Source organism: Gasterosteus aculeatus, chromosome 3, assembly GCF_964276395.1.
Source record: "Gasterosteus aculeatus chromosome 3, fGasAcu3.hap1.1, whole genome shotgun sequence".
Classification (NCBI taxonomy): Eukaryota; Metazoa; Chordata; class Actinopteri; order Perciformes; family Gasterosteidae; genus Gasterosteus; species Gasterosteus aculeatus.
Window position 1 is genome coordinate 8,025,612 of NC_135690.1, and position 12,375 is coordinate 8,037,986.

At 43.6% G+C, this 12,375-nt stretch overlaps 1 protein-coding gene across 4 annotated transcripts; it reads left to right on the forward strand.

Moving 5' to 3' along the window:
- Positions 1-227: 227 nt before the first annotated feature.
- Positions 228-9,468, forward strand: aknad1 (AKNA domain containing 1). 4 transcript variants are annotated; one of them, XM_040172273.2, is made up of 22 exons: positions 228-476; positions 1,204-1,425; positions 2,024-3,180; positions 3,292-3,366; positions 3,467-3,539; positions 3,799-3,947; positions 4,026-4,085; positions 4,227-4,360; positions 4,734-4,926; positions 5,571-5,749; positions 6,020-6,148; positions 6,377-6,518; positions 6,614-6,705; positions 6,791-6,996; positions 7,094-7,208; positions 7,346-7,549; positions 7,778-7,863; positions 7,969-8,103; positions 8,199-8,276; positions 8,475-8,586; positions 8,706-8,874; positions 9,018-9,468. In XM_040172273.2, the coding sequence occupies exons 1-22, from the start codon at positions 383-385 to the stop codon at positions 9,213-9,215; spliced, it is 4,002 nt and encodes a 1,333-aa protein (XP_040028207.2). In that variant the 5' UTR covers positions 228-382; the 3' UTR covers positions 9,216-9,468. The 4 variants fall into 4 exon arrangements, with proteins under 4 accessions (XP_040028207.2, XP_040028209.2, XP_040028210.2 ...); XM_040172275.2 differs by having other exon boundaries at positions 7,379-7,549; XM_040172276.2 differs by lacking the exon at positions 7,969-8,103.
- Positions 9,469-12,375: the final 2,907 nt, after the last annotated feature.

The following is a 12,375-nucleotide window of genomic DNA, read 5'->3' on the forward strand; positions in this document are numbered from 1 at the left end:
ATTATTTGGCTGTCAGTAGTAGACAAGCAGAATTTTTAACACCCTTTCGTCGGCAAAGTCACCCACAAACGACATCTTGGCCGCTGCGTGGGTGTATTGTTACAGTACGTTTAAAACGCTCTCAATAAATACTTATAATACAGAGGTTGGTTGTTCAAAACTGCATTTGCATGCACAATGCAAAAGCATAACAAAAACTATCTTCTTCGGTGGTTCTTTTGGTGGAGGTTACCTAGCAACCAGACGGCGCCTGAACACTGCCAGCCGGGCTCCAGACGCTCAGCACGACCGTGTGGGCTGCATTATTAACGATGCTACGGACACTAAACCTGTCCGAGAAGCCATATGTCAGGAAAGGAAGACACAGGCATGCTGCAGCTAGATGCGAGATGACGTCACGATCAAGAGTAAAGCCTGTGGGACGGATGCACTTAACACCGATGCCGGAGTGAAGAAGAACCGGATCAGAACTCAGAGTAAGTTACCGCCTTCCGGCACAATGTGAGACGGGTTTAGATTTAAAACGACACTGAAATGTGAAATTGCTTTTCCAGTCAGACTCTGCAGCAGCATGTTTCTTTGTTGTGATGCACGTCACACTCACAAACTTTGTACACTTACTAAAGTAGGCCACTGTACTTTGATACAGTTTTATGATACCTTTACTTAACTTACTATATATAGTATTTATATTTTCTGCTATTTGTAAATCTCCCCCCACTATAGTTCATATGATAGGTATTACTTCAATACATTATCTGACAGCTGTATTCATAGATTATTACTACAGGCTAAGAAATATCTTAAATTATGATGTAATACAACGCAGAATATTCAAAATGTTCAGTATACTAAGAGCTTCCTCTACCATCTACGAATTCAAAACAATACACTCTACATTTATTTTTGTATTTATACAACCCCAAAATGCACGACTTTCCCTTGTAATGGGATAGTTATATAATGTGTCATCACTACTCTTAAACTAAACCTTTTCCTACGACTGATTCACACTTTCTCACCCATGCATAACATTATCCACACAAACACCGCACACACTTGTCACGCAAACCCCTGAGCGTTGATTGTTGAATAATTGACAGGAGGGCACGTTTTGATCCGGTGTTGTCAGCTTACACGTTGTGTTGCTAAGTGATGAACAGGTGCTCCATCTGCCTTTTCGTACCTTCTGTCTTGCCACAGGTGAAGACGAAGCATCCATGGAGGGAGATGCAGAGGATTCAGACGAAGAATGCCGCGTCGAGGACGGGCCCACTGTGCTTTGGGAGAAGTGCATTCAGCAGAGCATCTTTGTTGACCTAAGTGAGGATGAAAGTCTCCACCTCAGTGATTTGGAGAATTCTTTAGCCTTCCGTGTGTCACCGACAGAGTCTGCTGCCTCCGAGCCGAGCATTCACCTCAGTGGTAAGTCCCAAAGTCAACGTCCTGTTGAACTGGCTTGTTTAGTCTGTCCTGTACTATTTATCAAACTGTCTAAATCATTTGTAATGCTACAAGAGCAGTTGGAATTTAAGAATAAGACGCAGTCCTTCTCAGAGAATCAGAACACATCATGGTTTCAGTCTTGGGTATGAAAATAACTTGGTCAATGGAAATAGTGAGCTTTAGTTCCTTTTTGTCATTACATATGGGCAGTGTTGCAGAGGATTGTTAACTTTGGGAAGGCTAAAACGATACATGTGGTGTTCTTTCGGTTGCATGCTACGCTACTTCACCTGTTTTGACCTTACATCTAAATCGCTCCCTTTTAGCGCCTCCGTCTTTATGCCGCAAGTGGAGATATTTAAATGGGAGGCAGTATTTTCTGCTACATTTGACACAGCAAGGGCAGCAAAATGTGAATGACGTTCTCTGATCCAATGCACCCACAACAAATAAAACTTTTCTTATTTAACAGTTTGATGTTACAATCGCCGGAGGCCTTAAATCCTCCCGAGTTGTTCATGACGTGTCCTCTTTGCGTGATTCAAAGCCGCCCTCTGACTTAGCATTTAACCTGCAGGGAGCGCGGCGCTGTCGGCCTTGGGCGACGCCTCCTCAGCGTCCAGTATTGTCAACAGCGGTCAAAGTGACAGTGTGGTAGAGAGCAGGACCAAGAGCAGCATGTTGCATGTGTCCGCCCAAAGACCAAACACCACTCAAGATGAGACGCCCTTAAAGCATGAGGAGTCCGGGCAACATACGAGTGATGAGGATCAGGAGGACCTGCCTTTTGATGGTGACCTAGGAAGCGCCTACTTCAACCAAACAGCCAACTCTGAGGGCGACATGAGCGCCGATGTCACTGGTATGCCTGAATGTAAGACAAGAGGTAAAGATGACGTTGTCAAACGCTTGGTTTCTGCCGAGCGGTATGCTGAGAGACCAGCGGCTTCGACACAAGCGGATGCCAACACCAACCTTTTTGTTGACGCTTCCAAGCCAAGGGAGGTTTCCCGATGGTGTCCTCGTCCTTCAGGCATTGACCTGTTGTTACTGCGACACTTCTCCCAGGAGGAGCTGCTTCAGCCCTGCAGGCTGATTGAGGCAGAGACCCTGCCAGAGGTGTCCCTATTAGAGAGCGCAGATGACAGTGTTTTTAGCATGGCTCCAACACGCAACAGCATAACAATGAATAGCCACCCGTCGGACAGCCCTCCTTGTAATTCTGAGATGAATCAGCGCTCTGACAGGACTGATGGGAAAAGTGCATCAGAAATATCAAGTTTACAGGACGAGGCAAGGGAAATCCCTGCTGTTTGCACTGCTGCTGCTGACAGCATTATCTCCGGCTCTGCAAGTATCCGTTCAGAACAGTGCAGCAGGGATGCAAGTGCCTCATGTGAAGAGCAGCAGGAAAAGGTGGACGAACAGGCTCTGAATTTCCCACTTGTGCGCACCAGGTCCTTCAGTGAGATGAAGTACGGTCAAGGCCAAGTCCATTACCGCCTACCTGACTTCTCCAAGGTTTCCCCCAAGGTGAAAATCCCCAAAATACCAAATGGACCAGCCAGATCAGTTCCTCAGAGCCCCAGGACCACGCACAGAGCCCAGTCTTCTCCAGGGGTACTAGAGGTGATCAACAGAGTCCTGGAGGATTCAGCCCAGCCCTCAGTGAAGCCATATGTCTTCAAAGACGAGGACAAACGGTCTGCTCCAGCACTGGTGCATCACCTGCAGGTAGAAAACACACTACCGACAGTTTTTTGGGGTTTCCTTTGCTTGTATCTTCCTGAACAATCAATGCTGCACATTGTTGATAGGACTAACATGTGTCTCATTATTCCTTAGGCTGAATATGATAAATTACTAACTAAATATGCTGAGGCTGAGAACCGCATTGATCAAATGAGAATAGGAAACAACGTAAGTAAAGAGGTTTCAGTCATATTTTTAATGCCCGTTTAAGCTTATAAATTTCCTTCCACGGGCTTAACCCTCCTCAGAAACAATGCTTTATTTTAAGGGTGATGATGATCAGGATAACTTAGTAGAGGGAAGCCATCTCGGACCTGTGGCTCGTCACCTTCCCCCATCAGGTACGTCTCTGTGTCCGACATCTGATATTATGCCAGGTCAGCGCTTTGCTTCGCGACTTTGGAATTACGCAGTGAAGTGCAGTCGGTTTCCATAGAGACCAATGGGGTCAAATGACAATTTATTGTAGTTAGACATACGTGTGTTGTCTTAGCTTTGGGAGAATGGTAATTAAGGGGAAACCCATTTGGATTCATATGCTATAAAGTACACAATATTAGCTTAATAAATCTTTAAAGTTAAGCCCTGCTTTGTTGTCAGAAAACGTTGGCGAGAAACAGGAAACAACACCGCAGAGCAACAATCAGGTGATGAACTCGACACCCTGCAGCCGGCCTGAGGAGGGTCCCACTGACGGGGAACGAATGACCACAGAGCTGAAAGACATCATCGGCCAGTTCACGCAGAAGGTGCGTCAGAAGATGTTAAGAGGCTGCCGTTAAATGCAAAAAAATCATTCATGGACCTTCTCCCATTCCTTTTCCCAGGTGGAAGAATTTAAATTAAGTGTGAGCATCATGTCGGTGAGCACAGCAGAGCAGCAAGTTGTGAGTATTGTTCTCCGATTTGTAGTTCTTTACGCCTAACATGGAAATATAGGACATTACCATTTTGTATTTTTAAGATGCAATATAATTTACATTTTTAACTTTTGCATGTCAATGAATGTAAAACATGTCCATTGTCAGATGTTGAGGAGCATTTTGGAGGCTCAGGACCAACTGGAAAGAGAGTACATCAGTAGAAAGGAAGAGCACAGAGCTCTGGAGATGCAAAGCTACTTGGGCCTGTCCAGGAAAACCGGCATCTTTGACCCAAACAGGTTAAAGAGACCTCGCCATTTCGCCAGTGTGAATGTGTCAGTGCCATGTTGTATGGGGTGTAGTGTAGGGGATGTGAGTGTGTTTATACCTGTGCAGCATTGTATCACTCAACGAATTAGTGCAGGTAATGCAGACCTCCACAATTATGTGGGACAAATACAGTTTTCATACATATTATACGGTACATATGTAAATACATTTTCATATTCCTACAATCATTTTTAAAATGCTGTAGCATTTGTTTTTGATTTGTTTTTGACATCTCATATGAATATAAAAAGGAGTTTGAATTTCCAGATTTTAAGAGAACATTGAGAACACCGTACGTTCGTGATGGGTAAGAAGTGTATGTGTGTGTTAAACTGCGTGCAGGCTGGTGGAGGGAGACATATTCAGGATAGGGATGCAACTTGAGGACATAAAGGAGATGATAGAGAGAAATGTGTGTGAGCAGATTTCTCCTCCCCATTCATCCTCTACTCCCACACCCATGAAAGAGATGCTGCAGATGAAGCCCTGTCCTCTCCCCATGCCCACATCCTCACCTCCACCATCCCTGCACGAGGTAACCAACTCACAGACGCACTTTCTGCCTCATCACAGGCTCTTAACGCTTGAAACATTCACCCTAAATCTTTGTTTTTGTCTTATTCTGCCTTTTATCATGGAATATTAAGATCTATCTTTAACCTGCTCCCACAATGTTTTTACCTTCAAAATAAAAGTCCCATTGAGGAACTATATCTTAACAAGAGTTATTGTTTTACAAAATAAAGCCTCCAACTAGTGTTTTAAATTAAAAGCAAGCAATGCAGTTTAGCGTCATCTTTTTAAAATAAATACACCTGAATAAGTATTAGTATTTCTTCTTTTTTTCTAGATAATAGAACCATTGCCGCTTTTTCAAACTATTCCTATTCTTCACCTTCGTCTAACCCATTTTAGCCAGTAACCCAGTGTCGTGTCACCTTTTCAACAAACCTTGAAACATTCCACATATTTTATACATTAATGTTGTTATCTCGCTTTTCAAGCCAGCATCCTCCAGCCTTTTCTAGTGTATAATCCAGCCTGTGTGCAGCCTGCTGCGTGCTGTAGCATCCACACCGTGCACATTGAAATGTGATGAATTCTCCCTGGGAAGAAATGCTGTGTGTCAGTGTAAGATCACACCAACCGCAAATGATCTGAATGGGTCCAATTTGTTAGGGGCCAAGTGCAGTTTTTTTCACCGTGGGTAATAAGACGGAGGCACAAAAAGACGATGAAAAAGAAGCGCGAGTCGAGGCCATTGAGGTCCATGGAGATGAAGCTGTCCAGCAAAGCAGTGATCTCATAACAAGTGACTCTTTCCTGGAAAGTACTGGACGCAGCTACGGCCATTCAAGGTAATATTACTATGTTATGATATCGGGAATAATATACTGAACAGGCACTTGTTGCTATAATTAAATAGTACACCAGTGCTGTGCATTTGTCAGTGTCATTATTTCATATAGCTATTGAGGTTTTGAGTGGTGCTTGCTAGTGGGCTTGTGCTCGAATAATAGGCCTGCTCTCAGCCTTACCGCCGGGCTGATAGTGTTTCAGGTACAGTGTTCGTGTCGGGTTCCACGAGTGTCTCTGTGTGACCGTGCTGTTTCTCTGTCCTGCTTCAGGAGCTCACCGGGCTCTCTGGAAGGGGAAGATGAGAGGATCTCCGTCTCGACAGAGCTGACACATCCAAGCAGCATCTTGGCAAACCTGAGCGGAAGCAGCTTATCCTCAAGGGAGAGGACGCGCGGCAGGTAATGTGATATTGAAGTCTGTCTGACAGAATAAAAGAGCTGTGCTGACTGTTGTCAGTATAAACAAGCTATGTCTGCATAATGTAGAGAGTATGTCTTGTTCTTTTGTTAATATAGAAATAGCAAACTTCTACAGTACTTTCCCAGGAATAGTTTTAGCTTTACATGCTATGCTTTTCCATGTCATACTTCCCTAAAGTCTCACCGTTCTCCAACTCCTTCTCCAAGTGTCCTGGACCCTCTCGGTGAATGTGAGGCGGGTGAGTGCGTGAGTCTGGCTGTGGAGGTCTCGACTTCAGCTGAAGCACCCAGAGACTCAGGACGCCACTTCCTCTTAGATCCTCCGCTCAACACCTCGTCTGTTTCACAGGTCTGTTCCAGATACATTAGTCTGATGTTTGTGAATTTTTCTTGGAGGATTCAGGCTGCTTTCTTTTAACTGTTGTTGTTTCTTCTGTGGTGCAGAGGATTGTAAGTCCAGAGACCGACAGTGGCTTTGGGAGCTCCTACTTGAACCAATCACCCTCAGGACCGTTTCAACCAATGCTCACAGATAGGTACAAAGCTTTATACACAGCATTTTTCTTTAGGTATTTAATGAAATGAGCTCCTGTTGATGCTTCCTAATCCTTTCATCTACAGTGGACCGCCCCAGAATGTTGGTTTGAGTAGCTCAGACAGTGAAGGCTCCTTCTCCAACCTGCGGACAGCCATCCATTCAGCCTCACTGTCCAGCCAGCGATGGGCCAGTCCTCACCCGTCTGTCCAAACGCAATCCTGTGGCGTAGCAGCAGCGGTGGAGCGGTGGGTTGAGAGCACTGCTAAGGAGCCTTCAGTCAGGCTGCAGGGTGAGCACATCTGGCTGCATCAATAAGTTCTCTTCTTATCTCATCTTATCTGCTGATTACCGCAATGACAAACACTTCCAAACGACTGATCAAACAGCACCTGAACGCAGCCCGCCCGCCCAGATCCATCACCCCGTTTCTGACCCTGTGCTCATCACAGCCATGGATGCAGACGAGAGAGGCAGCCCCCAGTACTCCTGCTCATGTAACAGGTAAGGCGCTAGCAGTGTTGGTGGTTGACCTCTGCAGCTTCAGGACACCAGAACACTACATTATGTTCAGTATTGAGTTTAAACCAAAGCGCAGTCTCTGAAAGCCACGCTCACGCACAGACACCTATTTCCCACAGTGAACAGGTATGTGTTTTCACGTGTGCGTTTAGTGAGGCTATCCTAGCCTTGCAGTCGGAGGTATCTCGGCTGAAGAAAGACCTGGAGGAGGGCTTGGTCCAGCTGCCTCATCTAGCACACAAGATGGACTTTCTCACCTCCAAATACAGAGAGAACCGTCAGGAGCGCAAGTCTAAAAAGACCCACCACGGAGAAGACTACAGGTAGGGAGCTGATCGCGCGGGCTGAGTGGAGGAACAGATTTATAATGGCCGTTGATGAGGTGCATTCATTCAACATCTGGCTGACATTTAGCTTTTTTAATTGTTGACAACCTGACAAACGCACATGCAGTGAAAATGTTCCATGAGGTACAAAGATGTTGAATATGAGATGACGGTTCCAAGAAAATCCTGTTCTGTTCTTACCATTTATTCCGTTCAAACGTCTAGTGACTGGAAGCCATCTCACAATGTGAGCCATCTCAGTTCCAGTCAGATGAGGACAGACGACTGGATCTCCTCCGACATGGACAAAGGTTGGACTACAAAAGCCTGACCAGCACATTACAGCAATATTTTAGTGGGTCTCAACGTGTATTTTTTTCCATCGCCCACTTTGGTTTTGATCATCCGCTCTTCAGGTACAGACAGTAGTGACACGGCTGGCTCTGAGATCATGTTGGAGATCCCCAGTTCACCCGTAGAGAACATTAGAGGCAGCATGGCCCCTGCACCTGAGTTTCAATACAAACACCATGAGGCGCTGCGGTCAAACATTTCAGTTCATCCCCCATTTGATTCTGTATTTCGTAGTATTTATGTCACTTACTCAGGGATGTTATTTTCATTGTTGTATGTTCTGCTCCTTCAGGGTCAGCGGGAAACGGCTCATCGGGTCTCACCCGCTCCATTTTAAAAGGAGGAAAGGCTTCTGACCAAAGACCAAAAAGTAAGTTATCTAATGTTTATCTCATCAACATGTTGTGTCATTGTGGTTAATAAAAAAAAAAAAAAAAAAAACATACATATATATATATATATATATATATATATATATATATAAACATATAGCTATGGATGTAAATATGTGCAGTATGGTGTTGGTTTATACACTGTAGTGATTCTCATATGTTTCTGTGATCAACAGCCGCCGTGGACAGTTTTTACTCCAAAGAGAGGTGGTCTCCTTTGACCTCTCCGTCTCTTCAGACTCCCCTTCTCCAGGTGGCCTACGGCTCCTCCAGCAGCCTGCCTGCAAGGTAAACCATGTAAAACGCAATGTGTCACATCAACACACCTCTTTACTTACTTGCATATCTACATAATGTGATTGGATTGTATAGCTCTGTTCAAGTGGAATATCTGTCCTCAAATCCAGCTACAACGTGAGGGAGCCGTTTCTGCGGCCAACGTCCCATCGCAGGAAGCGCTCCACCCAGTCCGACACGGCCCTCCTACCCAGCAATGTGTACTTTCAGCGGACGCCGTCTCCGGCATCGCTGCCCTCAAAGGCCGGCAGCGGGTCGGGCAGACGCAGAGGGACAACGGTGAGATGTTTCGTCTCTTCACTAGCATGTCCACCGACCATCCTGGAATGTTAGAGATCCTCCCCGTGTGCAAGGCGTTCGTCGGTGGCGTGACGTTTGTTTGATAGTGAGCTCATTCTTAAAGTTTGCTAACTGTTTTCTAGGAGGTGGAAATGAACAGGACTCTAGACCAGGCCATAGAGGTGGCCCGCAGCATGAAGAGGACCACAGCCCTGATGGCCAAGAGACTGTCAGCTGACCTGGCTGAGGCTCATTGTCACGGGAGAGTGCACAGCGTGCAGCCGCAAGGGGGCAGGAAACACCATTACAACAAGCAGACCACAGATCAGTTTACTCTGTAACCAGGATCTGCCAGTCACTGTGATGCCGGAATTATTGTTTAAAAATCTCTTTATGTAAATTGATTTTGCTTTGAACCAGGCTGTTAATAATTAAAGTCTGAAATCAAATTTTTAAGTATAGGGATTTTTTTAAGGAATAATGACATCTTAAAAAAGCATGTTGATGTACAGCTATTTTGAGTAAGAAAGAAATTCATGCTTAATGAAAACCCATCATCTCAATTATATACTAAAAATACATTATATCAACTAATATGGGTTGCTGTCTTTTTAACTACAGTATTTTTGACAGTCCAGATACTTAGCAGATGAAGCAATGAACATAAACTTTATCTTTGTTGCTACATTTATGTCACCTACCATTTGTTTAACTATGAGGTATCCAATACACACAAGCAGCCACGGGGTAAAGAGATAAAGCCAGATCATATTAAAAGTATGTCAGATTTGTAATATTACATTTCAGGAAAATCCAACTTCGCCGTTAGTTCAAATCAGTCTCAACTTCTCCTCTGGCGCCAGTTTGAGTTTCGCTGTTGTTCTGAGGGGGTCTGAGGGAAGAAGATGCGTCTAAATAACTTTCCTTCGTACAGTCTTCAGGAGTTGTTCTGTGAAAATGCGGAAATGAGAAAAGCTGAAATGAATTTCAAAAATTGTAAAGTAAATACAGAAATGAATATTAAAACACTGCTGTTAATACAGACATCAGAAAAGCTGAATTTATTTTAAGGAATTGTTGAAAATACTAAAATGGGAGAAGCTGAAATGAATGTCAATAGATTTGCTGAAAATACAGAAGTTGCAGGAGCTGAAATTAATTAATTAATTCCCTAGACTCCAAGATGAAATTAGTTGAATGTGAAAGTGTGACAATACTGTGATGAGGTACTTCTACCTTTCACCTCAATGCATGCTGGGACGGGCTCAGGCCCCTTCCAAGCTTGAACAGGATACACATTTTAAAACAAGGAAACAACAGAGTATGTAAAGGATGAAGTGGTGCAATTGCTGGGAGAGGGTGATACACAATTTTATTTAACTCCAAAAACAAGTAACTCAAGGAAAGATTCACCAAAACTAAGCAGCGATGATAAGGCAATGATACGGTGATGATAAGGTGATGATAAGGTGATGATAAGGCGATGATAGGGTGGCGTTAAGGTGATGATAAGACGATGATAAGGTAAGGATAAGGTGATGATAAGGTGAGGATAAGGTGAGGATAAGGCGATGATAAGGTGATGATAAGGTGAGGATAAGGTGATGATAAGGCGATGATAAGGTGATGATAAGGCGATGATAAGGTGAGGATAAGGTGATGATAAGGTGATGATAAGGCGATGATAAGGCGTTAATAAGGTGATGATAAGGCGGTGATAAGGCGGTGATAAGGCGTTAATAAGGTGATGAAAAGGTGATGATAAGGCGGTGATAAGGCGGTGATAAGGTGATGATAAGGCAATGATAAGGTGGCGATTTGCAAAGGAGAGGAATCTCAGTGCATAAATAACTCCTATTATAATGTGTTTTTTTTAATAAATATCCAAACATGATGACTGGGCATGCAATTAATACAGTTTACAGGTGGAATAAAATAGACAATAAGCTCAAATAAACCTGTTTATCAGAATAAGGACTTTCTGTGATGGCTTTAAGGCTAAATACAAACCTAGCACACATGAATGCTGCTCATTTAGAATCACTGTTCCATCTGTATTCTCATGCATAATGGTGTCATCCAGGCACGGTTGCTATTGGCATGCCTGCTGAAAAATTCACATCCCAACTGCACCATCAAGTCTCCCACTGCGGCGTTCTGTGCTGTCTTACACCACAACATCTGGCTGCTGTCCTGACAAATGAACACTGGGGGACTTAAACATGTAAGTAAGCAATTATAGTAATAAGTAAGTTATGCAAACATATGATGATTCAGCAGTTCATTTCTTCGTCAGTCGTAAAAGGACTCAGTGTTCTTTTTAAATGAACAGTTATTGGTGTGGTCCTACTCGCAGGACTGTGTCGTCCTCATAGCATTGTCCTCCCATTCTGCAACTGTGAATGCTTTAAAGAAATATTTAAAAGGCAGAGGATTTTCTTCCCCTTTGCCACAATAACAATGTGTGGAGCCAGACCTTTAATCATCTGTGGAGGCAGGTCTGTGAGACTGAATGCAGTCTAATGCCACCATGAGGTTTGTGAGAGAAATGTAAACTTTTGAAGAACATTATAGTCACGTAGGCTGCACTTTGTGGTACCGTTTGGTTATATTAAAACCAAGCATACCATACAACAAACACATGCAAGTGATAGAGCCACTGTGTCACTTCCCTTCCACACAGCAGGAAAGAAAAATGAAGAAAATGAAAATAAATGATACAGAAAAAGGTCCATGCAATGGTCTTATTAAAATATACTTATAGGGGGGAAACAGTGGTTGTCCCCAATGTCTGTTTAAAACAAAAGAAACACATTTATATTTAAAAGAAAACTTTACCAAACATTTCATGTTGCATGCATTCAGGGAGTGCATCTACCTGTCTGGACTAACATTCACCTCATCTTGACATACTTTGAGCATTGTGGCTCTACAAAACAATTCCAAGACAGGGAAATCTGACACAGTTAGCTTTTGTTCCTTAAACTCTGTAAGGGCGGTGATTATCTCACTTGTGAGAAGTTGAATTTGATCAGCTCCCTCCTGTTGGCTTTTATGCACAAAAGAGATCATCTGGTCCTCCGGGATCGCTCCAGCACATCTTCATAATACACACCTGACCCTGATACCAGGCCACCAGCTACTACAATAACCTTGCCTCGCCTTTTGTCCCCTTAACATGCACTGTATGCCGTGCAGAACTGTACGGCATAAAGCACAGTTCCACGTAGTAGGAAGTTACCAAATGCATGCTTGTGGTGATATAAGCCAGCTTCTTTCTATTGGTTAGTTTTGTTTGTAGATGCTGAGGTGAAAGGGACAAATGACCGCAGAAACAGATGAATCATGTATGTTGGAGAAAACAAGTAAATTGTACATCCTGGGGAACAGAAGTACACTTTATTAACACCCAACCATACGAGCCATATTTATATTTACTGAACAAAAACTGCAGCTGATAGATTTGTGTATAAAAACTGAGAACACAATGATTAACTCTTT